Raw genomic sequence first — 26,761 nt, forward strand, 5'->3', positions numbered from 1 at the left:
TTGGGACAGTAACTTTTTTTTCAAATGCTCCAATGATAATGTAAATGAGATAAAGCAGCCTTAAACTTCAGTGCTTATTTTGGGGGAGAAATGAGGTATTTTTATTAATGTAATACTTCATGGCAAAGATCTTGATAAAGCTGTATTTACTAGTATTCTTGAAACTTAAGTTGATTATTGCACTGTGTGCAAGAAGATTAGAGCCCATAGTGAGTTCTAGGCTGGGGAAAATCTCTGAATTGTATAAAATCATCTGTAGTAGTTGTTCAGTAAGCTGTGTTCTGATGTGAGAGAAGCTGTAGATGTATACCTACCCTTGTGCAGTTTCCTTAAGGACTCTCAATGAGAAGATGGCAACCTGGACTGAGAAAGGTGAGGTTCTTGGTCATTCTCATTTTCTTTTTCTTCTTCCTTCCCTTTAGGCATTTGTACTATTAAGCCTTGTGCTATCTTGCAAGAAGTTGCCAGTCATCTCTAATATTAGTCCTCCAAGCCTTCCCTCTCAGATGATGACCTCACTCAGCTTGAGTTAGGAAGTTCAGACCTACAGTTAAAACTTTTGTCTGACCTCTTTTGTGGTAACCAGATATCCTGTTGCATTATTTCCTTCACATCTTACGTAGAACACTTCACTGGAGTAGGATTGAGGAGTAGGCTTCAGGAGGTCAAGGGTTCATTGACTTTCCCTGCTAGTAATGGAGCCTAAAGATGAAAGTAAGAACAGGGTGGAATTTAGAAAAGTTATCCTGAATATTAAGAGAAGTTCTAGATTAAGACTGGGGCATATAGTTCGAAGCAGAAGGTTAGGACACTGTCCATTACTTACTTTTAAGGAATACTTTTACTGTATATATTAATCAGTGAGACATTAGGAATGAGTTGACCAGTTATTTCTTCTCACTTGTGCTTTTTTTGTCCTGCTTTCTGCTAATCAAATTTTTGTTTAATTGACAGAGATGCTGTTCAGTTAAATGTGATTGCCACACAACAGCTCCTCTTCTTGGCCCAACGAATGAAGTATCTAGAAGTGTTCATGCATGTTTCGACTGCGTATGCATATTGCAATCGAAAACACATTGAGGAAATAGTTTATCCGCCTCCTGTTGATCCCAAGAAACTGATGGATTCTCTAGAGTATGTGTTGATGCTTCATGAACTACTTTAGCAATTTGTAACCACCTCCTTCCTAGTAACAAACTACCAAACAATCGTTAAATGGCTGAAAAGTGAAGAAATTAGCTTATGCTGTCCTATAAGTCTAATGTATGGCTGACACTTCCCCTTACAGAAAAGGAAACGGGCTAAAGTTTCATGGTCCTTTTAAGCTGATCTAGGTGTGAACTGGTACCAAGAGAGGCAGATGCTCATCTCTGTTCCTGATGCCTCCTGTATGCTGACAATGGTGTTTGTGCAGCTGTATAGTGAGCTGGATCAGGAAGCTGAATCAGCTTTAAAAAACAAAAAAACCCAACAACAACAAAAAAACAAAAACCCCCGCCTAATCTGTAGTTCTCTTCTGAAGACTAGGTGTGGAGTGTATGGGTTGGTGTTGCTGGGGGGAGGGGGATGGATGGGGAGGGAGGTCTGTGGGGTTTTTTTTGTTGTTTTTCTGTGTGTGTGTGTGTGTGTGTGTGTGTGTGTGTGTGTGTGTGTGTGTGGTTGTTTTTTGGGGGGGTTTATTTTTTGGTGCCTTCATATTCTGTTTTAGTTCACTGCATTGTTACATGAGTACTAGTACTAACACTGTGAGGGACAGGGATAGTCCTATGACTAAGACACCAGCCCTTTAGCAATGGCCTTTGACATGTACCTGAATACCACTGGAAGATCTCAGCCCAAGGTACTGGAAAGGCTCTTACTCAACTGTTCAGAAACAAAATTATAATAGTAGTTCAGTTACATTTTCAGTGCTTATTCTCTGAAGACCTGTTTTCTGTAACTTTTTACTTTTAGACAACACTAGGGAAAAATATTATTCATTCTGTATTTAATTTTCTGTGTATATTGCCCTGAGGTAGCTGTCAAACCCTGACTGAAACAGGAAACAAGTAGCAAGCATGAGATGAATCATGTGTAATGTAATAATCAGATAATATCTCATCTCTAAATCGCTCTCTCCCTTCTTGCCTGTCATACAAATGTTATCTCTCATAAGTGTGAAACTAAAAGTAATCAATTAAAAAGCAATGTTGTCTTTGCCTTGGTGTTATAGATGGAAGAGCTAACATGAAAACACAAAAATGCACTACTAAGATTGCACACTGAGATAAATTGTTTAAACAAGTTTCACAGGAAACAAACTTTCAGAGGAGATGGTCTGAAATAGTTTTATTTTGTCTGTTTTTCCTTTTCACAAACAGAATAAATACAACTGAAAAAATCATTTGGGCTTGGACAGCTGTCTGTTTTAAAACCCATTGCAATGACATGCTGTACAGAGGCAAAGCTTTAGAAATTTGAGAATGATGTCTCTAGCCAACAGCTGGCTGAGACACTGATGCAAATGCATTTGCGCTCATAGTATGTGTCTGTTCCCCATACCCTCCAAATTCACATCATGAAGGGATGTGATGCATGTTGCTTTGAAGATAACAGCATTGGTTAATAAGAATCAAACTATGTTGCGTAAACTCCAGATATGTGACTAAGATGTTGGGTCACTGAAGCAAATAAAATCCAAGTCTTAATTTGATGTGGTGAATGCCAAAATAGCAATAGTTTAAGATGCATGTCTTGGTCGTGTTCATGTACTATGACTGGAGGTTACTACAACTTTAGATACAAACAGCTTAATGAATTGGAAAGTAAGATGAAATTAGAAGACTTAACTAAGAGAAACAAGGTGAATAATGTCAAAAGAAACCAAAAATTGAATGCTTACTATAAGAGTAAATAACTGTGTATATTTTCTTTGAAACTAATCGCTAATGCAGATTAGGAAAATATGAATTTCTCTTGTTGAGGGAAACAAGTTTCAAGAGACTTCTAGTTGTCCTTTAGAAATAAACTTGAGGTCCTATAACCTAAGCCCTAAGATGGCCCTGCTACCTCTTAATGTTTTACCATTGCTTATTTTTCTGTTTCTAATTATTGTGCTATCTATCTGAGGTTTTTCTACAATTGCATAAAGGAACTACAATGGAAAAAATGATGCAACATTCTGTTAAACTGCTGTTAAACTTGCAAACAAAACCTCCAACATATCTTTAATATTAGCTTCGGTCAAAATAGATCTTTTTAGTTGTTATAAGGAACATTTTTGACAGAAGCACATAGACTAATTCCTCTGACCTTATTGAACTGTACTTGAGCTCTCAAGACTCCTTCTAATTGGCTGCTGATTAATAGGTATGTTGGAAAAGATATGGAAATGGGGCTGTTACAAGACTGAATAAAAATCACCTTTTAAAAGGTAAATTTCATCATTATAGCAAAAGGTAAGCACATGATGTAGGAACTTGAGGCAGGAAGCTATTTGCCACATTGTTTTCTAGTTGATAAATCATAAAGTCATTGTGCAAGCCTTCACCATTACAATGGGTTTAGCTGAACTTCTGTGTGTCGTCACTGGGAGGATTTTCTCACTGTCCTCTGTCTCTTGGCTCTAGAGCTTGTTCAGTCACAGGGCAAATCAGGTCAAGGATAAGACACTGGGAGTGGACTGTCAGGTCAGCCCTCTGATCAAGCCTGCTATGTGGGTTTGTGATCACTTAAGCCAGTACAAAATTGGAAGTGGTGGTTTGCTCATAATGTAGCTGGCACTTCCTTTGGGGGGGCATCGCTTCCTAGATTACACAATGCTAACTGAGAGCTTACTATCTGTGTCCCAAAGACAGTTAACTTGCTAAGTCTGCACTTTGTTTGAGAACTTAGTTGGTGGAATTAGGATTATTGCAGGTAAAATGAGTATTTACTCTGCAGTAGGTGTGTAATAAATTAACTACTTGTGCAAAGAAAGTAGTTGCTTCATAGGTTACATGCCAGTGGACACTCAGCATGCAGCCCTCATCTTTTTTTGTTGATTTTGAGAAATGTTTTGTTTTCAGTTCAGACTGTATCCCTTTTCTTTTTTAAAAAGAGGGAAAAAATGCGTAGTAACTTTTATCCTATCTAACAAGAAAGAAAGAAAAAAAAATTTGATACCTAGGCTAGTAACCTACTACATAAATGTGCTTGCTTTCTAGGATATTTTCTAGGAAATGTTTTCAAAAGAATTTTGGAACTGGTCAGATATTCTGGTGAAAAGTTTCTCTCTTCTTAGCATTTGCTTTCAAATGCTTAGGTTTTATGCTTTAATTTGAAGCAAAATGAACATGAAGTGAGTGTAAACATAGTTTTCTTCAAGATGGTGCTAATGTTGCTTGTCCATCTTAACTACACTGTTGTGGAGGAACGCAAATATAAGCAATCATAATTTTCTTCTTCAAGCTCTCTTTTCAGAACAGTTATAAATATGCAGTTGCCACCCTAATTTAAATAGTAGTGTACAATCAAAATGAGTAATAGACTCATTCTGTTAAACTTGAGATAGATATATAGATTTTTTTTCTTTCTTGCCTCTGTTGGAATCAGCCTTCAGTTTAAAAGGGTTGGGTTCCTTCCCCCCCCCCACAAATGGCACTTTAGGAAGCTATATAGTTTTAAAGCTTAGCTCAGGGTAAGCTGCTTGCAGACACTTACTGTTTGGTATGCAAATGCTTATAGAAATATTTCATAGCCTTTAACCTTTTCAAGTAGAAAGAGATGTGTGATTTGATAGCCTCAGTGGGAGTTGCTTTTAAGTTCTGAAAATCAAGCTGACTTAAAATTTAGTGATTTAATGTTAGATACTATGGTTGTTGCAGAAATGTGCAATACTGAACTGAGTTTTTAATTTTTGCCTAAATTTCTTTGCAGAATTCTTGCTCCTCTTATGTTTATTCAGCTTCCAGTGGAATACTGATGCTTTGAGTTTTGTCATGGATGGTGTTTTGAAGACTAGATTTTTAAATTATTTTCAGGAGTATTTTTATTTATTTGATCTTTCTTTTTGCATATTTCTTTCATTTTTTGTTTGTTTGTTTTCCCTCCTGGTGGAACAGCGTGCAGTTATTTACACTTGCCTCTTTTTTGTTTCTTTAGGTGGATGGATGATGGTCTAGTGAATGATATTACTCCTAAACTGATAGGCGACAGGCCCAATACTTACACATACACAAAAGCCTTAGCCGAATATGTAGTACAGCAAGAAGGTGCAAAATTAAACACAGCCATTATAAGGCCATCTATTGTTGGTGCTAGCTGGAAGGAACCTTTTCCTGTAAGTCACTGAGTTTTCAATTGAGTATCTTGCTTGTAAACTATAGTACATGCTGACAGCCTGAATGTGTAGTGGCCCATGTGCAGGAAAACCCTTTAAACTTTGAAGTTGTGGCTTAGTTGCTTCCAGCAAACAACTCTGGTATAAAAGCTGTCAAATACAGTATTATTATGTGGGAAGAGTAGAGGATAAGTTACTTTTAATCATAGAACAATACATTTCTGTCAAAGGGGAGATTAAGAAGTTTGTTAAAATGCATATGAAATAATTTATTTATCACCTTTTTACTTCCTGATCCTGGATGTGTTTTTTATCTACTTTTCCCTCTTCAAGATGCTTTGGTATGTCAATAGCAGCACATTACTAAGGAGACTGGGGATTGCAGAACATAGAAATGTTTTCGCTCTACTTCTTTTAGCCAAGCCCTATAAACTTTGTGGGAGGCAGCATAAGTTTTATATACCATATGCTGTATCGATCTATAGCGTGTATGCTGCCTCCAGTATAGGAAATTGGTGCTGGAATAGCTTTGCCAATTCAAGATTGAATATTGCTCAAATACTTAAAAATCCATCTAATTGACTACATAGACTTTTTTTGAATATGTGCAATGTATATATACATCAAACTAATGAATTTGTAATGTCTAAATGTTGGCATTAAAATTGAGAGAAAATGTCTTCTGCTTTGGAAAACGCAAGGAAGATCTAATAACTGATAGCAAAACCGCTTATCAGTCTCTTGTGAGTTGCTAGAAGTTAGTCTAGGAAAACACTTTTAAATGTAAATTTGAATCCCTTCAACAGGTAAATATATTGCACAAAAAATTACTTGCATTATTATTGCTAAGAATAAACAAAGCCAGCAACTCGCTTTGAGGGATTAGTGAAGTTACAGATAGATCTCTTCTCCAAGTTGTAGTAACTTGTTATACCACCAGATTCTGCAATGGAAGAACTTTAAAGATGTGGAAACTAGAATCCTTCCCGTTGTCTCCCCCCTCCCCCCCCCCCCAATTGATTTGTGGAAACTTGTCAATTTTTCTATTTAAACTGCTGGATTCAATATACTCTGACCAAATTATTTTTTCCTTCTCTCTTCATGATAGGGATGGATTGATAACTTCAATGGACCTAGTGGTCTTTTCATTGCTGTAAGTAAATGTTTGACTATAGTTACAGATTTTTTTTTTTTTTCCCCTTTGGAAGGCAGCAAAGCTTCATATGTTTTACTGATGGGTCTTCTGTCTTGTTTTTTTGTTCTTTAAGGCAGGAAAAGGAATTCTTCGAACGATGAGAGCCTCCAACAGTGCAGTAGCAGATCTTGTTCCAGTAGATGTTGTTGTCAATACAACCCTGGCTGCAGCCTGGTATTCTGGAGTTAATAGGTATAGCAGGTGACAATACAGGGTATTAGTACTTTGAAGTGATGATACTGTGTATTTTGATGAAACCAGTCTGCTATTTTAGTGCTAATCTGTATCCTGCTATTCCCCCAGGATAAAGGAATCTAAGTTTCTCACAGGAATTAGTCCCTCAACCTGTAACTTCCTTATGGTAATGGCCAACAGTTAATAGTGAAGAGGAAGACATCATATCCTGACACTGTTGTACAAGCTATGCCTGAAAATTCCTTCCTAGCCCTTGTTACAGTCAATATAACTTACAGTTATGTGGGCAAAGTCTCCTCTGAAAGAGAAGAAATGTGATAGTTAAGGAAGGATAAATATTGGAAGGATATAAGAAGCAAAAAACACAAAGTGATTATATGGATATCTTTTGTTTTATCTAAATGATGCTGTTAAGGGAAAGAATCACTTTGGGTATGTTTGTTTTTAAAAGCTTACTTGTTCTTTAACTTGCTCTTTGTTTTTTGGTTTTTTTTTCTTCTCTCCCCAGACCAAGAAATGTCATGGTATATAACTGTACAACAGGTGGCACCAATCCTTTCCACTGGGGTGAAGTTGGTATGCCGTATTTCTTTTTTTTTATAAGCTTTCTTAAAAGAATAAGGTCAAATAATAAAAGCATAGGCTGTAATCATTAGATCATATTGCTTTTTATTGTTGAAACTAGTATAATAGCCATACCTCTCAATCTTGCAGTGTATTGTGCCTTTTCATTTTCTTTTACTATTAATTCTCCCTCCTTGTAGCATTACAACATTTTAACTTTCTTCATGTTTTTTAAATTCCATTATCACTTAAACATGTGAGAACTGATTTCCTGCTTGGTGCTGCCACAACCTAATCTGCCTGCCATTTGTGGGAAGGTTGTAGAGAAAAGCATTGCTCAGAGGAGCAGTAGTGATGTTGGGTGCCAACTTGACTAAAAATATTTTGAAAAACAGCCCAAAATTAAATGTATTTTGTACAGCTGCATAATTGAGAGGTATGACAATAGTTTTGCACTTGTGTAGCTTCTTGTTGTTTTTAGTTTAAGGTAATTCTTGCTTGGGATGGCTTTTTTTTAGTGTTCAGATAGTTACATGAGACATCAACTGTTCATGCAGAGAAAAAAGTAATTTTTAAGAAAGTATGGCCACCTATTTTTGTCTCCTTAAATATCCTGACTAAAATGTAACCCACATGCCAAAAGCCTTGTAGTAGTTCTTATTATAAATCACAGTGCAAGCAGGCTGGCATGGTAAAGTTGTATATTAGCTGTCAGTTTTGTCAGAAATAGACTTGTTAGATTAATTTTCTTTCAGTTAACTTAAATATTTAAGTATTTTATTTCTCTTGACTTTCTTCATGCTTTTTATTTACTTTTACCCATTTTATATGTATCTACATTTATAAAACTTATTATTTCAGGCAAACTGGGAGAACTACTGACTTCATTTATATCCCAGTTTTAATTGGGATATTTAAATACTTCTATAAGAAACAGCATAAAATTATAAGAGATGATTAGAAAGATGAAGTGAATTTCCACATAACTATTTAAGAGTCTGATCCTGCATATCTTCAATGTACAGCATTTTTAGGCCTCAGCAGGAGTTTCATGTAAAGCCCAATCCTAATGAGAATTTTTTTTAATGTTTAAATATGAATAACTTGTTAAAATGTATCTTTTGAAATGCACTTCAGTTGCTTGTCGAGTCCTAAATCTGTTTTTAAGTTATTCTTCATGTGAGAGATTAGAATAGCCTTCTCTATGAATTGTAGTGGAATATTTTGTTTTATATAGCTCTATGTGCTATATAAACTGAAACTGCTATGAGTTTTTGAAATCAACAACTCCTAAGGTAGGGAAGAGGAACAGAAAGAGAGAAGCTACAGTAAAACATGATACTGAAAATGAAGGCATAAAAGACCTCTTGATATACTAAGAACCAGTTTAACAGTATTTCAGGTTAAAAGTTTATAACTGTCTTAGTTTCTATGGATGGTAGAAAAGTTAGTTTGGTTACTTAAATAACATACTGAAGTAAATATTGTACACTGTAATGTACTTTGAAAACCATTAAATTTTACATGGTTATTATCAAAGCTGTTACACAACTTTTCTTTCTCAGAATACCATGTAATTTCTACTTTCAAGAGGAATCCTCTCGAACAGGCCTTCAGACGGCCCAATGTAAATCTAACTTCCAATCACCTTTTATATCATTACTGGATTGCTGTAAGCCATAAGGCCCCGGCATTCCTGTATGATATATACCTCAGGATTACTGGAAGAAGCCCAAGGTAATGGTGACTAGCTCTGTCTTATCTGTTCCTCTGACTTTTAAACAAAGCTATGATTACACTATAATGTATATTGACTTTTTTTCCCCTTGAATGCTTTGTGACTAAAATTCAGCCTTTTTTTCTGAAAATAGGTCCTTGAATTGAAAGTGACTTTAAACTTTCTAGCAAAAATGAGGATGTTTTGGTTGGATATTTTACTTGTTTGGGGGTTTGAGTAGTCAAGGTAAACAGAATACAAGATCTAACTAATGATGTTCATTCCTGAATCATAAATATTCAAAATATGTTGATCCTTATTTTTTCCTACAGAACACCACATAAATTTGAATTTCAAGACAAATCCGTTAGAATGTGCAATAAGGCGCCCTAATATTAGTTTACGTTCCAACCCCCTCTTGTGTCAATATTGGACTACAGTCAGCCATATATTACCTGCATTATTGCACGATCTTTTGCTCAGATTGACAGGTCATAAACCATGGTAAGAAGGACAGGGCTAAAAATACTTGCTGATAAGGTGGTGGAGACTTGTGAAGAAGACATGGCATGGGCGCTATCCAGATTTACTAACTATAAGCAATAACAATCTAGTGACTGAGTTTCTAAGATTAATGATTGGCTGAACAGTGTTGACTGAGATGTGTCTCAGGTCAGAATCCTAGTCAGTCATTAAACTCTAGGAGGTGGCTTGCACTAAGATTGTTGTTGCTATTATAAACTGAAAATGGAAGGGGAAAGAAAGTTAAATGTGGGTTATTCCTATAGATGGTACAACTTGATCCGGTTGTTTCGTATCATCTCAGCATTCCATTCAGTTTATAATATTTACACTAGTATGTGGCTAATGTCTTAAGTGGGAAAATGGCGTAACTCTTCCAAGCAAGCTAAACTAAATTACATAGATGGAATATAAGGTGTCACTTAACTTTTTTTCAGATTTGCCAAGTTATATGATCTTAACTCATTGCATATATTAAGTTTTCAAAAGTATTTGTCTTCAGACTATATCAGATCTCCACTGTGTTGACAGTGTATTAACACAAGTGTGTACTCATTCATTGTCCCACAGTCTAGGTCTGTCATACAAGGAGGGTAAAAAGTTGTAATGGACCTGGCACTGGATCACTAAAAGGAAGCCTTATAAATGGTTTGTAGGAGAACTCTTCTAAACTGCCCTGGGTTCTGTTGTTCCAAGCCTACTCAACAGTCTAATGCAGTAACAGCAGTGGTAGGAGGCCATGCCTGTACAGCAGTATCCCCACATAAAAAAAAATATAAGCTTTTCAGATCAAAATAAGGTGCCGAATGTAAGTGAGATGCTAGCATTTAGGTTCTCTTGCAACATAGATTGTGTTATTAGTAAAAACTGATATAAATTCCCTGACAGATGCGACAACTTCATCACTTACTTAAAAACTGTACTATAAATGCCAGCCTGCTGTCTTTCAAATGATTAGGAAGTAATTGAATACTCTCAGAATCTTGTCAGTCATAGAAAGGAGTCTAATCTTTTAATTATTTGACCAGTAGGAGTACAACTTTGGCCAGTGGGAGTAAAACAATGCTGTGAATAACAATGTAGTTTAGGAAACTTTTATAGTCTTGACATTCCCAATGTTAAAATGTAAATTTTATTTGCTTTTTCTGACATTCTTATTTGATGTCCAAAGATGGAATAGAGAACTATAATCAGTACTAGTACAATTAGTGACATTGAGTATTATTTTATAGCCTGTGAAGTATTACTGATATGAATACTCCTAACAGTGACTGATTTAATTTAGTCATGGGTGGGTGAGTTTCTTATCGTGCACAAGATTTCCAGTTTGGAGGAAAGATGGAAAATTCAACTGAAAGAAAAAGTGATTGTTCAGTTTGTGAAAGTTGGTCTAACGCCCTTCATTGAGACATTTGAAGAAAAGCTTTTAAGTTTGATACCCAGCCCCTTTACAGAAATATAGCTTTTATTACATAGTACTCTTTTTTAAATTAATTTATTTTTTTATTAGGATTGCACAATGGGAGCAATGGAAGGAAATTAATATGTAGATACAAGCAAGATATGCAGTGTTAAATCCTAATGGGCTTCATGGGTTATTTAATAACAAAAAAACTTAAAAGCTGGATTTTACTCTTGGTCTGTTTATTAATAATAATAAAAATGTTCTGGCTCAAAATACTTTGAAAGTCAGTTTATCTGAGAGGCTGTAGATGGTACTGGTATAAAGGTTTACTGCTGTGGCTATGGTCATTCAGTCCAGTTGGCCCATGGTTTTAATTACCAGGTAGCACGCACTAGGAAACTGCTGAAGCCTTGGAAACATTATTAGAGATTCTGACTCATCATAATATTGTCCTGAGTGACAGAGGGCTAGCTTAATTTAAAAGACGATTTTTTTTCGACTGCAATTTAGCAAGAAAACTTGAACAGTGTAGTTAAAAAAGGGGTAAAAACTGCACGGTTGAACTTAAATACTGTGCTGACTCTTGACTTCATATGGTCAATAGCCTGCCTTCTCTGCGCTCAGTCTGAATACGCTTTTCTAATGACTTTATTGCACACCATGGAGAAAAATTCAAAGCAGTGACATTACTGTATAGGTTTAACTGCACTGTTGTCATACTGTCAGGATATTGTACTGTGTCAGTGAATGAGAAACATCTAACAAGTGGAAGAACTAGATTTAGGGCTATGACTTTTCAGAATTAGAAGAATATGTTCATAATGAAAAAAATTCTATTTAAAGGGTTTTTGAGAACTTATAATTCGAATTAATTCTGCCATATCAAATAATTCTTGTGCACCTTACTTGTAGAAGCAGTTAAAACAATGGGTTTTAGTGCAATGGACTTTCTGGGTTTTGCATACAGTGGTACATTCTTGAATTTCTCATAAGAAAATTTAAAATTTTTTCTGTTAATATTAACAGTGCTAAAGAAAGGGAAGGAAGAAATATTTGTGCTGAAATACTTAGAAAGAACATGTGCTGTAAGGATTGAATGGCACAATGAGGAATTCATATGTTATACTTAACAGATTTTTATGATGTTGGGCAATACATAAATAGCAGTGATAATCTGTAGCATCCAGGTTTAAGGATAGTATTGTCAGTAGCTTGCCATATATACTTGGAAACTTACATACTTGCATAGCAAAGCTTATTAATAATCTAATTAGTTTTAAGGTATAGTTCTCTCTTGTAACTTTGCATAGTGCTTAGCACAACAGAACCATATCTTATTAAAAGCAGTTCAGTGTCTTTGAAATCTTAAAGCCCTTAAATATTAACCCAGCACATCTTTTCAGTAACTCTGGAAAAACAGAATATGGCATTAAATTAAGGTAGTAGTTTAGGGATTTCTCCAGCAATTAACTTTCTGTTACTGCTTTTTGAAAAGCTGAAATAAAGGTGTGGTTGATGTGTGTGAGAAGGTGTGAAGAGATCATTTCATATGTATCCTTTGAATTAAAATTTCTTAGAATATAACGTGAAGCACCCTTCACATAGTTACTGTGTTGCAAACCAGTAATGAATGAAGAGTACACTTTTATTGAATAGATTAATATTTTTTTTTGGTCTTGGAAACACTTTTCTAAGTTGCATCCACTTACGGGAACCACAGAGTTGCTAGAAAGATAAGGTTTCCAATGTCTTACACTTCAACATTTACAGTGAAATAAAAATGCGTGTCATTTGACAAATCTGAAAGCTTATCTGATGCATTTTAGAATCCTAAAAAAAAAAAAAATTTTTTTTTTCTTTTGAACTGTCTCTGTAATGCTTATGTAGAGACTTGCATATTGGCAACCCATAGATTCATTGAAGGTATCAGTTTGCATTTGGCATCAAAACTATTTTTAGCCTGGAGACAATAGCTTGCGTGTAAGACTTCAGAATGCAGTTGTAGTTGCAGTGCAGCCAGGCTGCTTTTTATCGTCTCATATAGAAACATGCTCACTGAAATGATGGATACTTGATTTGTTTAACTATTGCTTAAAACTTTTAATTTCTGTGATGTACTTCTTGATCTGTTTAATGGTTTTTGTGCTAATGGGAATAAGAACTGGCTGATAGAGGCAAAATTCTACATAGTATAGGTGAAAGCCTTGCATGTTGTCACACTGACTTGGTGACTGCAGTAGATCTTCAGTTCTTTAAGACAGAAAAATCAGACCTGCTGATCAGCTTATGAAGAAAGTGTGGTGCTGCGTTTGATACTATATTAACTGGTTATGTGTGGTTTTGATATATTTACTACTTAAAGTTAATTGCTATCTCTGGAACAACCTGTGAAGTGTATATTTCAAAACTTCAGGTTGAGAGATAAAGTTCACTGTGTATGTTTATATTCTTTTTTGAGTCATCTGTGTATTCCCACTTGCAAGAGGAATATGGTGCCCTTGAAATTATGAAGTCTCTCTACTAAAACTTAGTCTGCTAGAGCTACACAGTGTCCACTAACTGACATTCATTGCTGACATACCTGTGACACCCTCTTATATTCATAGATATAACCATACTTTTTTCTTCTTTTGCAACAGAGAGAGTGTAGTTTCATATTGATGTAGTGTAACCTAGCAAGCTGTCACCAAGGAAGCTGGTCCCTCTTCCTCCATCCCTTAGCTACATGTTCTTGTCACTTCCCTCTTGTCAGATCTAGTAATTGAGAGAATGTGGAGTCACTAGGTTCTTTTGGTTGATATAGCAAGAAACTAACCTTGCAGTAAAGAAGGAGAAAAAAAAATTCCATTGATCAACTGATTCTGTGGCCAGTCACTAAATCCAGTGTGAGATGGAGGGAGAGAGAGAATCTGCAGCTGAGGTAGGGTAGAAGGACTGTCTTTAGCAGCTTGCTGTTTGAGCAGCTTAACTATGCTCCGAGACCCCTTCCATAAGCAGAGGCAGCAAGATTCCCACCAGAGGTTTAAATTGGCTTATTTTTTACAGAAAAAGAGGACCTAAAAGCAATGCCAGTGGCTAGTGGCAAGCTGTAAATCTACGCTTACCTACTCAGATTTTGTTTGCACTCTTTAGTGTTTTGTAGGAGTGCAAGTTTTCTTAGACTGTAGCAGTCAGAGTAGTCTAACTGGAACCCAACTGCTCTTCCAGCTTAGCTCGAGAACACACTGAACTGGGGAAGCACACTAGCGCAAGTCAAATAAGCTAAATAATCTTAGGACTGTCAGTGGAGAGACCTCCACAGAAGAGTCTAAGCATTTAGCCACTGTGTTTAGTTTGGCACTGTTTTTGTCCAGGACAGTTCCTTAAGATCTTTTTGACTTTCCTGACCAGTAAGATTTTTGCTTTTCAGGTTCTGAGTTCTCTTCAAACAGTCCTCTCTTTTTTTTTATCATTTTTTTTTTTATTAATTTATAACTCTTAAGACACTTGCTGTGGGTGTCATCCCTTTTTTTTTTGGATGTTTAATTCAGTCCTTCAATATTCTCAAATACTTTTAAATCAGAGGAACTCTGTTTCAGCTCAACTCCCACCACTGCCACCTTGCCTAACTGGAGAAACTATAAACAGGTGTTTGAAAGCATCCAGGAATGTCTATTAAAGAAATTAGATAGTGGTCTAAAATTTGAATACAACTCTCAATCTGTAAATAGGTACCCATGGAGGTGGAGAGTTTGTGCTTTTCCATTCAAATATACTCTGCTTTTTCAATGATCTCTGCATGTTGTATTACTCCATTTCACAAGAAGAAACAAAAAGAGGCAATTTCTGTATTCCCTTAGACACTGAGATTGCCAGCCATTAATAATAGTAGGGGACACTTATGCAATGCAAAATACTTTCTTTGGAAGAGTTTCTGGGACTATGTGCTATATCCCTCCTACAAGTATGAATGCACTAAGGCAGCTTTCAGAGAAAAATCAGTGTTGTGGTGTTTGTTGTTGTTGTTCTTAATTGCTACTATGTTTCTTGAACAAATCTTACTTTCAGAAAGTAAGTACCAGCCTATTAGTGCTGGGTTGTTCTGCTTTGTTCTCCACCCCTCTCCTCTATGCTTAAAATAATCAGTGTATCTTGCTATAAGGATCAGATTGGAAGCAATTCTGTGAGATAGAAAAATCCCTTGAACCTCAAAAGCAGGAATTTAATAGTATTAGGCTATGTGGTACTAATTAGTACTTACACAATTTGAGTGACCTCCTGTAGCAACCTTGTTGGAAAGTGGAGAACGTTGCAACAAAGAGACGGGATAATTCACATTCTTGGATCCATCTTCAGATAGTCTGATCAGAGGGAAACTTGCTCAAATTTGATCCTTATAGCATAATTTCTCTGTACTCCAAGTGATGTTTTTGCAGAGTTTCCTCCTCTGCATAATAAAGGATGATGGAAAGTATTTCTGCATATTTTTGAAGTAGCCTAGAAGCAATTGGCTAACTACTAGAACATGCCGTGGTCTAGCTGTCCCCTTAAATATTTCCCACCCTTTGCTGCAGAAGCAGTAGGGTTAAGGGTGAAGAGTAAGTTAAAGACATTCTACATTACCGTCCTAAAATAAAAAGAAAAGGTGGTAAAATGTTGTCTTCTGATGGTCACTCTTTTTGGAGAAGAAACTTACTATTGCACTGGGAAGTAGGAATAAAAAAAAAATCAGGCTGTTCAGTAAGTTCACATTCCATTTGGAATTTGGATATCCAAAATCAAGTAACATCTTACTTGAGTAATATGCAGAGATATCCTATTCATCTAATTTTTCATGTTTTGGGTACAGAGCAAGTTGGGATGTATTAACTTAGGGTGGAGGGTTGGAGGGTAATGAAACTTATAATCTGATTGTCTGTTTTCCTTGTTTGAACTAATCTTTACTGCTGTAACCTGTACATACCAATCCTTGGACTGCAGGATGATGAAAACAATAACACGTCTTCATAAGGCCATGATGTTACTAGAGTACTTTACAAGCAATTCCTGGATCTGGAATACTGAAAATATGACTATGCTAATGAATCAACTAAACCCTGAAGACAAAAAGGCAAGTAACTGTGCGATATGGGTGTGGAGGCTCTGAAAGTGAAAAATAAGCTTATTGGTGTTAGACTTGCAATAAAATGAACTGGAAATGCTACTTGTAATACAGAACTAAGCCTAGCACCAACTCAGTTCTGGAAATCTGCCACATTTCTTTCAGTTGTGTCAGTGTGTCTGTATGGAGCCATGTTATAAACCAGATTAGTGACATGACTTGAGTTTTAAGAAGAGTCCTTTTTATAAAGGCACTAAACCAGTAAGAGAAGAAATGAGTGGCTAGAGATGAAGAAAGGCGCAGGTCCCCTTGAAGGAGATGGTTCTCTTAGGGTGGCCTGATCATGTGATAAAAGGCGTTGTTTCATATGTCAAACAAGGGGTCAAGCTGCCGCACTTTTGTCTACATTTTGAATAAAATAAGGTTTTACTTCTTGACTGCTGTCTATTTTATTGGGAATGAGCAATGGGTTTTGAGTGGCTTTTTTGTTTGTCTTTTTTTTAGTCTAGTAGCAACTTTTATATATCCTTTTCATGCTCTGGCAAGATAGCATGTGTATTTAAGAAATGCAAGCATAAATTCTCTCACTTTTTCTTTCTGAAGTATGTTCTCATTGTGTGACTAAAACAGCCCCATGCAGGAAGGAAAGCGTACCAGAAGCAGGATGACAGAGAACTCCTGTAGGCTGTTGAGGGAGAACAAAAACTAGTTGAATGCAGGATCTGAATAAGAGCTCATAAGAACAACTCTTGCAATTTTTTTTCTTCTAGATTTTGGTGTTTAGTGTCCCTAAAAATAGGGGTTCTATGCTCTGAGAACTGATAGAACTATGCCCTGGCATTAACTGTGCTCTAGCAGTTTGTGGGAGCATGCTGTCAGAGAACTGCTTGAACCACAGTAGACTTTTGACTTGGCCTGTTCTGAGAAGTTTCACCGTATGTCAACTTGTTCAAATATCACGCTATGAAATACAGCGTTGACCATAATTAGGCAACAAGCTACCCAGCTCTGCTTGCTGGTTTAGATTTTGCTGCTCTTTTAATGTGTTAAAGCAACTCAATCCAGTGAATGTCACAAGGTACACAGCGGGAACATGCAACCTAGGAAAGGTTTGGGGGGGAGTAGAGTGGGAACTTTTAGAAACAGCAAGCTGTCATACTAACTTGCCGTTTTATAGAACTGTTCCTATAAGGCAGACTTATGTCTGTCTATAAAATCTTCTCTGCTGTAGTGATGCCATGATGATATTGCTGGTGTTGGCAGGATCTAGCACAATGCTGTAGCCCAGATAATAGAATCATTTTCACCTACCTTCTCTCTGATGCCTAGAATAATTAGTCTTGCATTATGGACAGTGTAGTTACTGTTGGCAGGTGTATCTAGATAGCAACAAAGGTAATCTCAGATGGAAGAGACTAATATAGACTGGAGATAGATACAATTTTTCAGTTGCCTTGAAAGGTGAACGAAGTGTGAAACATTTGAATAGGAAACTTAGAAACAGTGAATTTTACAATCTAGTTCTATAGTTAAGTTGAAGAAAAGTAACCCAACTTCCAAATAAACTGTCTCGAAGTAGGAAACGTGGCTAAGTTTCTGGAAGTAAAACTGCACTGTAGCCTTTTATCAACCAGAATAGCTTGTGCTGATTCCTGTGTGGAGTGTTGGTTTTGCGCTTTTCCTGAAATACTGCACTCAAGTTGGGGGGAAAAAGTAAAAAGAAACAGAACTTTGGACTGTTTGTATTTTCAAATAGCTTGTACTACTAAAATTTCAAAAGTGCATAGAGTAATCAAGAACTAGTTGAAATAACTGTTGAAACTTTTACATTCTTGCTATAATATGTTATGAAAAATAAAGTGAAGTTTTAGAGCTTCTGATAACTTAGTAGCACTAGAAAAATCTGGTTAGCATGTATGCATATATTTTTGTATCATGACTAGAAATACACAGTAGCCTTTAACTTATGAGGAATGCCAGACTACTGAGACGCATTGTGATGGATTGTCTTCAGAAGTTTGTTTTTCATATGGGAATGAATATAGGATGAATGGGATTCATCATATCTTACAGCACACCTGCCATGCTGTTAAACAGCTTATTTGGAAACATGAGTATGAGGATTTAGTGTATATATAACTTTATAAAGCTGAATACAGTTTCACTGCACAAAACTGCTTACTTGTCTCTTGTTCCTAGTACAATTTTGCTTATTCTTTTTTCTGAAAGAACATTTGTGCAGTTAAAAACTCACTAGGAAAATCTTGATCTTTCATTGGAACTTTTATGACTGTTGTAGAATCTTTTGAGATGAGGAAATCAAGACACCAGTGGGAAACTTGAGTTGTGCATTTACCACAGCAATTTCCTCTCCTGATGAATATTTTCATATGGCTCTTATTTTAAACATAAGTATACAACTATAAGCACAGTTTAAAAGTGTCCTCTTATCAAACAATGAACTTGGCACAGAACAGTGTGTTTATTCAGTAGCATATTAGAATTATTTTATTACTTAGAAAACATCATAATGCAAAATAGCTTTTAAATATCTAGAGTGGAATTCCTTACAGACAGATGAAATGGAAAAGCAGTGCACTCAGAAGCTGAGGGAAGAATATTACTGATGAGGAAAAATAAGGCATGAACTGGTTGAAGTTTGCAAGAGAGCATATAAGAAGCTGTTGGTTGAGTCAGAAATGGGATCTAAATCTGGATCGTTCTTATGCATAAGGACAGGATGATTTCCTTGCATCAAAAAAAAATCAGAAGTATCTGGTATAAAGGCGGTTACCATTTCACCATTTCCTTTAAATTATCAAATGCAACATAAGTGAATTTTTAGGTAACTAACAGTGAAAGCTTTATTTTATGCAGACATTTAATTTTGATGTTCGACAACTGCATTGGGCAGAATACATGGAAAATTACTGTATGGGAACAAAGAAATATGTGCTGAATGAAGAAATGTCTGGCCTCCCTGCAGCTAGGAAACACTTGAATAAGTAAGTTTTTATGTTTTTATTTTTTCCATAATAACTTTTTGGTTTCCCTGTCCTTGCCAGATTCACTACATTTCCATTTTATGATGTAATTGTTCTTTATAGCACCTGCTTAGATCCACTAGAGTTCTTATTTTCCAGTCCAGTTGTCTGAAGCATTTTCTAAAGCAATCAAATATCAGCTTTCCTCTTCTGTTTGTTGCTTCTCTTAAGTTGTTTGCAGTATTAAGAGTTACATATTATTCCAGTATTATGGTTATAGCTCTGATCACTAGCGTATACTGAAATAGAGGTTTCTGATTCTACCCAAGTATCTTTTGGAAAGCAAAAGGGTACACAAACAGAGTGGCACATTCATTTAAGGAGTTTCGATAGAAGTACAACTGTTTGTTCTGGGAATGTGGTCTCTTGAAACAGTCATGGACTCTCCACGCCAAAGCAGGAAACTTTGGTGCTGGTGCCTCTAAGGTGACTTCTCTTAGCTTTTTATCTGTAGCTTAAATCCTCCAATTTGAGTGCATCTTCACTGTCCAGAATGTTAGTGGTACAGTTCTCCTGGTTTTGTTCTTGGGCAATTCAAAGACAGTTGGTAATGGAAGCTTTTTGATCTGTCTCAAAGAATGAAATTAAAATGACTCATCTCGTTCTGCAGTATTGCTTCTTGTCTCCAAGCCTGATAGCCCTAGGAGAAGTAGTCTGGGCTATCACTCATGTTGTTCTCTTGAATTTGTGCAGTTGCAGAATGGATTGGTGTGGGATGATCTGTGTTTAGTATACTGGCCAAACTTGCCAGTGTTAACCTGTGATAGCATATTGAGACACAACTGTAAGCACTGCACATGGCATAGCACCAAAGTAATCTGGATCTACGGGCAAGACACTGGGTTTCAGTTCAGGTCTATGATAAGCCTGAATGCCACTAATACCTTATGACTCACAGACACTTTGCTGATAAAGTAGGATAGGAACAATCTGGTTTGGATAGACACAATTTGCAGACTGTTTATTATGGGAATGCAGGCTTTTTGGATTTTTAGAGAGGGGATTCTAGCTTGAAGTACTGATTCCTTCTGAATCTTGATGAGGACTTGACTAACATAGAAATATTGGAAAAAGTAAGGGGTCCATAGGACTATGTCAGAATTCTTGCATGTCTGTTTTGAGTGCTTTTTATTGAATTCTCTTATGATGTGGCTCAAAGGGGACTGCCTCTTGTCAAACAAAAGATGAATGAATTTTAAAAACTCAAATATACTTTTTAAAGGAAAAAGTAATTTTTGATAATAGTGGAGACAGTTGAAGAGAGATCTCTTCTAGTTTTGGATTTAGATGCCATTCAGAAATGCACTGGAGTTATCATGCAGTTGCCACTCCTTGTCTCTGTTCAAAGGATCATACCAAAAATAACATGAGAAATAGTCTTGTATTGGAATGGCATCTGTTCATCCTGACTCAGTTTATATGGGGATTATGTTGCAAGAGGGTTAGATTCTAACATATCTTTACTCTGAGGTATTGAGTCAGTCTCTTTTGTGACCATTTAGCACTTAACTGTAGCTAATCAGAGTTTGAGGAGTCTATTTTTTGAATATTAACCAGATGTGGTAACTTAGGGGATTTGGCATTTCTAAGAAACTACTGAGCAGAATCTTTTCTCAAATAAAAAACTGGACTTTTACTTTTGTAATATGGAAATTTAGTCTGTTTTTTACATGAATAAGCTATGCAGTGGAAGGTCTGGCTATGATAACATCCAGCATGCCTGTAGAACAAAACAAGGGCAGCAAGTATTTCCTTAAATAGAGCTCCCTGTAAAATACAAATTGTCATGATCTACTGAACCAGAGAAGTTGCTCTGTTTTCTTAGAATTCTGAGCAGTCTGCGTATTGGTTTGTTGCTTGTCTCAGGGCTTCTATCTTTACATGTGAGAAAATTGCTAAAAGTCACCATGTCCCTAAAAGGGCACTTAGTTTTTCTTAATCCTTAGATAAAACTGGAGGTTTCCTGAAAAGGAATTAATTTAAAATTGCAGTGGAGGCCTGGGTTCTATGTCTGGGAAATCCTATGAATTTTTTGTCAGCTGCAGTCAGAGCTGTTTCCATGTATATGCGAAGCTTAAATACATGTTTGCTAGGAGGAGGGGAGTTTATAGTGTTGCCTATTTGCCTATTTTTGGGTGATGGCTGCCTGCTTATAGGTAGGTTATAGTGTGTGACCTTGACATTAGGAGGTTTTATCAAGCAACTATAAAGCAGAAGTGTAGTTAAGTAAGTGGTTAGCTACTGAGCTGGCTGTGTTCCTTAATTCTTCTGTGTTCCTCTTTCAGCAGTGAACTGTGGGCTTAGCCTTCTCTGCTTAGTTACCATTTAATACCACTCATAATATATCTAGAGATGAATAGATGAACAAATTAAATTCTACACTAGAAGTTAATTTTCTAGAGTATTCTTTTTCCTGTAGGTCTTGATACAATCTCAGTGTTTTGTTTTTTGTTTTGTTTTCCCCCACCCAGGTTAAGGAACATACGCTATGGCTTCAATACAGTTCTTGTGATCCTGATCTGGCGTATCTTTATTGCAAGATCACAAATGGCAAGAAACATCTGGTACTTTGTGGTTAGTCTGTGTTACAAGTTCCTCTCCTACTTCAGAGCCTCCAGTACTATGAGATATTGAAGAAGAGAATTTAGCATTAGGACATCTGTGCATATGGTGGTCTAACTGCACAAAGCCTGTAACATGTAGTCATCTCATATTTTATAAAAGCATAATTTCATCTTAAATCAGAGTGCAAAATATACGGTATGGTATATGTAATGTTAATTGTGTATTTCCATGAAAACAGAAAATAAAATGGTCAGGTGCCAGATTGAATTGGCATTGGACAAACATTTAAAACAACTTTAACTCCTTGACCTGGGGAAAACATTTTTAGACCACTGACCAGTATAACTGTGCAATTTGGAATGTGTTTGATTGAAATCTGCCTTAACATAAGTTGGGGGTTTTTTTGTTGTTTTGTTTTAATTTTTACTCCACATTGAGCAAGGTAAATATTGACTTGCTAGTTGCTAGCTATTGTAGATGTATTTATTTGAAATTCTTCTAAATTGCAAAGGGTTTTATCAAGTTGCAAACTTATATAAATGATGGTGGATCTCCTGGAAAAAAATTGCAGGACTCTTCTGTAATTTATTCTTATTTTTTGCCGCTTTTTCCCTTCCTCTCAAAGTAAGGATGTTAAGGGTGACTACTTTGCTTAAAAAACAAACAAACAAACAAAACCTTAATTACTGAAAGGCCTTTTGTCTGATCTCGTCTTCAGAATGTGCTCAGTGATTCAGTTCTGTGCTTGGAATTGCCCTCATACAACTTGCATTTATGTCAGCATGAGCAATTTGCTTTTTTGAAAGCAGAGTTGATCCCGTCATTGATTAGATAGAAGGAAATGTAACCCTGAAGAAAGATGCAAGTCATTGACCATCCTCTTTCTTGAATAATTTTATTGGAAGCACAGAGCCAGCACGTGAATGTTACACTTGACTTTGAAAGGTAAATGTATTTGAAAGGAGTTTAAAATGCCTAATTGCTATTTATAATACTGATGATTGTAGTTGGACAGACTGTAGGCTATTAAGAGAGAAACCTGTTTTTAAGTTTTGAGCAAAGTTAGCAAATTCTTTGTAAATTAGGATTTTTCTTTAAATCTCTCCAAGCTATGAAGTTTGCATGGAAAATGCCAATGCATAAGCATGCTTTCTCCTCCCTGCCTCAATAAAACCCTCATTTCACTGGACAAGCAGAGGGAGATGCACCTTGCTTCTGAATCAAAGTATGTTAATTCTTCCATCTGTCATTTAACTTAAATTCTTAGGGTTAAATCTGAAGAAATTTGTTTTTCTGCATGTCTGTTTGTTTTGGTAGGGAAGATATCTATTAAAAGAGCAGATCCAAGAAAAGATGGAATCCCTGTTTAAAACAACACACAAAAGCTCCCTTTAAATTTTGGTGGCATAGACTTCTAGTTGAAAACATTGTAACGTTCCTCTTACTGATGCACTGACCAGCGCCCTTGCCCAGTATTTGCTCATTAAAATTATCAGTTTATACTTTACGTGAATAATATGTTCTTGAATCTGCTTGAAAAGGCAAACAATAACTTAATTACAGAAGAACTATGGTATACTTGCCCTTGGTAGTTTTTTGTCCTGTCTGGATTAAGTGTGTAAAGAACTTATTTTGCTATTCTTGTGAAGACCTTACTTTAAAGAGAACACCTTTCATGCAGGTGTATATATCATTCTGAAAAGATAATGGCTTCCTTGTTGAAGCTAAATATTCTGTAGTAACTAGTTAAACTGCAGTTCCCTTTTTTTTTTTTTTGTTACCTATGTATATATAAAGTTAGTGATTAAAAGTCTAAATGGTCTAGGACCACACCTTGTGTGAGAGACCTCTGACTGTGGCTGAAAATAAATCATGGCTTCTGTGATTGAAGATGTTACACTTTAACAAATACGTTTAGGTGTATTACACTGTAGTTGCCTCCTCAAGCATCCTCTTACTCAACCCAAAATTATGCTTAAGCATTCCTGCACTGTAGACTTTTTTTTTTTCCAGAGGTGCCTACAATCCAGTGACACCCCCCTTCTCATGCTGGCATGTGACTGAAGTTGGCAAAAAACAAATACATCAACATTGTGAAATTTATTTCTGTGAAACAATTCACTTACAAATTTTGGTTGTTTATAACCATTATATATGATACTTTCTATGTTGATTTGTTAATACTGAGGACTACAGAGCCAATGAATTGATTATTGCTGGTCCAGAACACTGGTTAGGAATCTATTTTATTGAATAATTGAAGTAAAGCATTATTTTAAGCGTAAGGATACATAATCTCTACTCTTTCAACATTGCCATTTTAGAAACCTAACTTGTTTCCTCTTTGGAGACCACGGTTGTCTGTGCACTACTGGTATCTTGCACAAACTCATCAGTCATCCTATTTAATTGACAACAGATTCAGTATCAGACTTTTTACGTTAGTTTTGTCACTTCCTGTGGTCAGTCTGTAAAATTCTATCTGAAACTACTTTTTTTCTATATCAAGACCCTGTTTTGTTGCAGTCTTTCATACCAGTGTTTGCACATAACAGATTTTGATCAAAAATACTGGAACTATATTTTGATACAGTCAGCTAGATTAACTGAATTGATTAGCACGTTATGGAAGGTACTCTGACTGGTTAAATAGGAAGATGAGCAGTTTGAAACCATGTGTTCACTTAACAGTTATATTGGTATTTAAATTTGGGACCAGGAAAAGTTGCATTTTCCTGTAATGTTTTTTTCTGCTGTTGTAACAGACGTTCTGAAACAAAAATGCTAAATCTGTGAGCTTTTATAAGACATAAACAGAAATACTGGGTGCCTTTGTTTGTAAACCAAAAATAAACAAATCCCTTTAAAATGTTGTTACGGTGTTTATTGTATCTTTGCATGTGTGGTTTTTTTAATTAGCTTGTGGAAAATAACTAATTGGATAGTATTATTTCCATCCTAATATACATATACATGAATGTGTTCTTCTTTCCCTTATCTGAGACTTGGAGAATCAAGTTAATATAACTGATACTGCATTAAAAAAAAAGAGAAAACAATCTAAAACTTCGTGGGGTGTTATCAAAACAACATGGCAAACTATGCTTGGTCACAGTGACATTTTTTTGAACTCCAACCAGTTTTCTCCTCACTGTCATTGCCTTTTTGTTTGTAATACCGTTTTCTGTCTTACCTTAATAGATGGATGCTTTCTCACCTAATTTAAAAGGGAGATAACCATTATATATATCTGTACACAGAAATACAAGCAGTAAAAATAAATTTTCCTCAGGTAGACTTGTAGTGCACTGTAGTTTTGCAGCAGCTATTGGATTAACATTTCAAGGAACTGCAAACACACACAGCTATTCTAGCATCTGTATTTTGGGGTGAGGCAAGAGAAAGTAACATTAAGTTAGTGCATAACCTAAATAGCTTTTTTTAACCTCAATGTTGTGGAATCCTCAGGATTTCATGGCTTATTTTTCTTCCTCCTTTATCATATGCTTTTTGAGAGCACAGTTCTAGAGATCATACATGATCTGTAAGCTCTGGTTTGGGAACTACAAGGTTAAAGCATAACATCTCTTCCCCCCCCCCGGCTTGTCTTTTCATGAATTAAACTACCAAACATAGGTGGATTTTGTTGAGTTTCTTAGTTGATTCAAGATTGGAACCAAGGGACAAAACAAGGAAATTAATGTAACTTTTATGCTTCCTGCACTGCTAAACATTTTACCCTTTTTTCATAGCACAGTATTGCTAATAGATCAAAAACAATGAGCAGGCTGATAGAGGTAACTTGGACCTGAGAAGTATCCTGCAAAGAGCCGGGAGGCATAATTTTTCAAAATATTTTTTGCGTACTTCCCAAACTGCTGAGCAAGCAGACTTGAAAATGGAAAGGAAGCTAAGCCACCAGGGAAGGGCTACTATGGAGAAATGTAAGTGAATTGCTTTAAAACGTTTTCTTACTGTTTGTCATTCTTTCTGTGCTGAAGTATGTGACATTTGTTTTGTTTGTTTTAGTAGCATTCACTGAATTTTGAGTAAAACCCTAGAAACTGTAAGGATAGCTTCCGTGGTGCTAGTATTGATTGTATGCTCTTATTTTTAGCATGTACTGTAAGATAAACTGTCAAGGGAAGTTTGAGAAGACTGATAGGTCTCACTTTTATCGCTTTGGATTTCTAGTTTTTCTTGATGTTTCGGTTCTTTTAGGGAGCTCTTCAGAGCTTCTTCAGACAACTTTGTCCTCCTTTCTGGCTGCAGGTCTGACTGCAAGTAAAAGCTTACTTAACTGAACTGTGAGCTATTTCTCTGCCATCTCGAACTAAATTTAACCCTGCTTTCACTTTCAAGATATTTATAAACACTTTCCTCCTTAATGTTATCTTGTTACTTTTCTTCAGTGTAGATTTGGCATTCGCTTTGGCTTTCTGTACTCTGCAACAGCTATGACTCACTGATAGATAACGAGTAATTGTGCAACAGTCTCTTCAGGAATATGGAAAGCATGAAACAATGACAGCTTTGAGCAGCTTTTACTCATGCTGTGAGCAGCGGGAGAAACTGAGTGCCTGGTGAAAGCAGTTCCTGGAGAAGTTCCAGCACAGGAGTGCGCTGAACAGAACTCCAGTGCTTAGAGCTGTGGGCTCTAGGTAGGCTGAGTGGGGTTTTTTCCTCTCAGAATTCAGTTATATCCATTAACTTCTAGTGTAGTGGTTGTTGCCAGAAGCCTTTAATTTCATTCTAATTTAATTGCTGTTCCTTTCGGGTTGATAATTCAGTAGTCACTATCACTTCCGAAAAACGAGTATCTTGATAGGTAGAAGCAGGGCCTCCCTTGCTTCTTATAGGGACATAAAATTAAAGCATACACTTATTTTTGAGTCATAATCAACTTTGAGATGAGAAAGTTAGAACCACTACTTTGTTTGAGGTTTATTACCCTTGCCTCAGATAGCATGAGCTTTCCCTCCACCCTCTCTGTGCTTTATCTGTGCTGTAGAAACAGCAGTACGGTCTACCACTAGGAGGGTCATAAATCAGTTGTGGTACTTGTTTTAATCAACAAACGCCTTTGTCTTACCATTGGCCCTTCGGTGCAAGTCACTTAATGTTTAGCCACTATTAATTTTATGTATTATGTCTTAATCTAGATTCAAGCTAGCA

The 26,761-nt window shown here is 36.2% G+C and overlaps 1 protein-coding gene across 3 annotated transcripts in view; it reads left to right on the forward strand.

The window, feature by feature from the left end:
* The window catches only part of FAR1 (fatty acyl-CoA reductase 1), a 43,213-nt gene extending 18,758 nt beyond the window's left edge, over window positions 1–24,455 (forward strand). The window contains exons 4-13 of one of the 3 annotated variants that reach the window (XR_010884085.1): window positions 955–1,134; window positions 5,122–5,299; window positions 6,408–6,452; window positions 6,568–6,695; window positions 7,198–7,265; window positions 8,819–8,990; window positions 15,857–15,986; window positions 18,855–18,982; window positions 21,493–22,531; window positions 22,696–24,455. Coding sequence is in view for 2 of the 3 variants with exons in the window: in XM_067296158.1 (XP_067152259.1) it covers window positions 955–1,134; window positions 5,122–5,299; window positions 6,408–6,452; window positions 6,568–6,695; window positions 7,198–7,265; window positions 8,819–8,990; window positions 15,857–15,986; window positions 18,855–18,982; window positions 21,493–21,655 (1,192 nt within the window). In the remaining variant the exon portion in view is untranslated. Of the gene's footprint in view, window positions 1–954; window positions 1,135–5,121; window positions 5,300–6,407; window positions 6,453–6,567; window positions 6,696–7,197; window positions 7,266–8,818; window positions 8,991–15,856; window positions 15,987–18,854; window positions 18,983–21,492 lie in introns of all 3 variants that reach the window. The other 2 variants (XM_067296158.1, XM_067296159.1) reach the window with 2 other exon arrangements.
* The last annotated feature ends 2,306 nt before the right edge of the window (window positions 24,456–26,761 follow it).

The sequence above is a fragment of the Apteryx mantelli genome, chromosome 4 (assembly GCF_036417845.1).
Source record: "Apteryx mantelli isolate bAptMan1 chromosome 4, bAptMan1.hap1, whole genome shotgun sequence".
Taxonomy (NCBI): Eukaryota; Metazoa; Chordata; class Aves; order Apterygiformes; family Apterygidae; genus Apteryx; species Apteryx mantelli.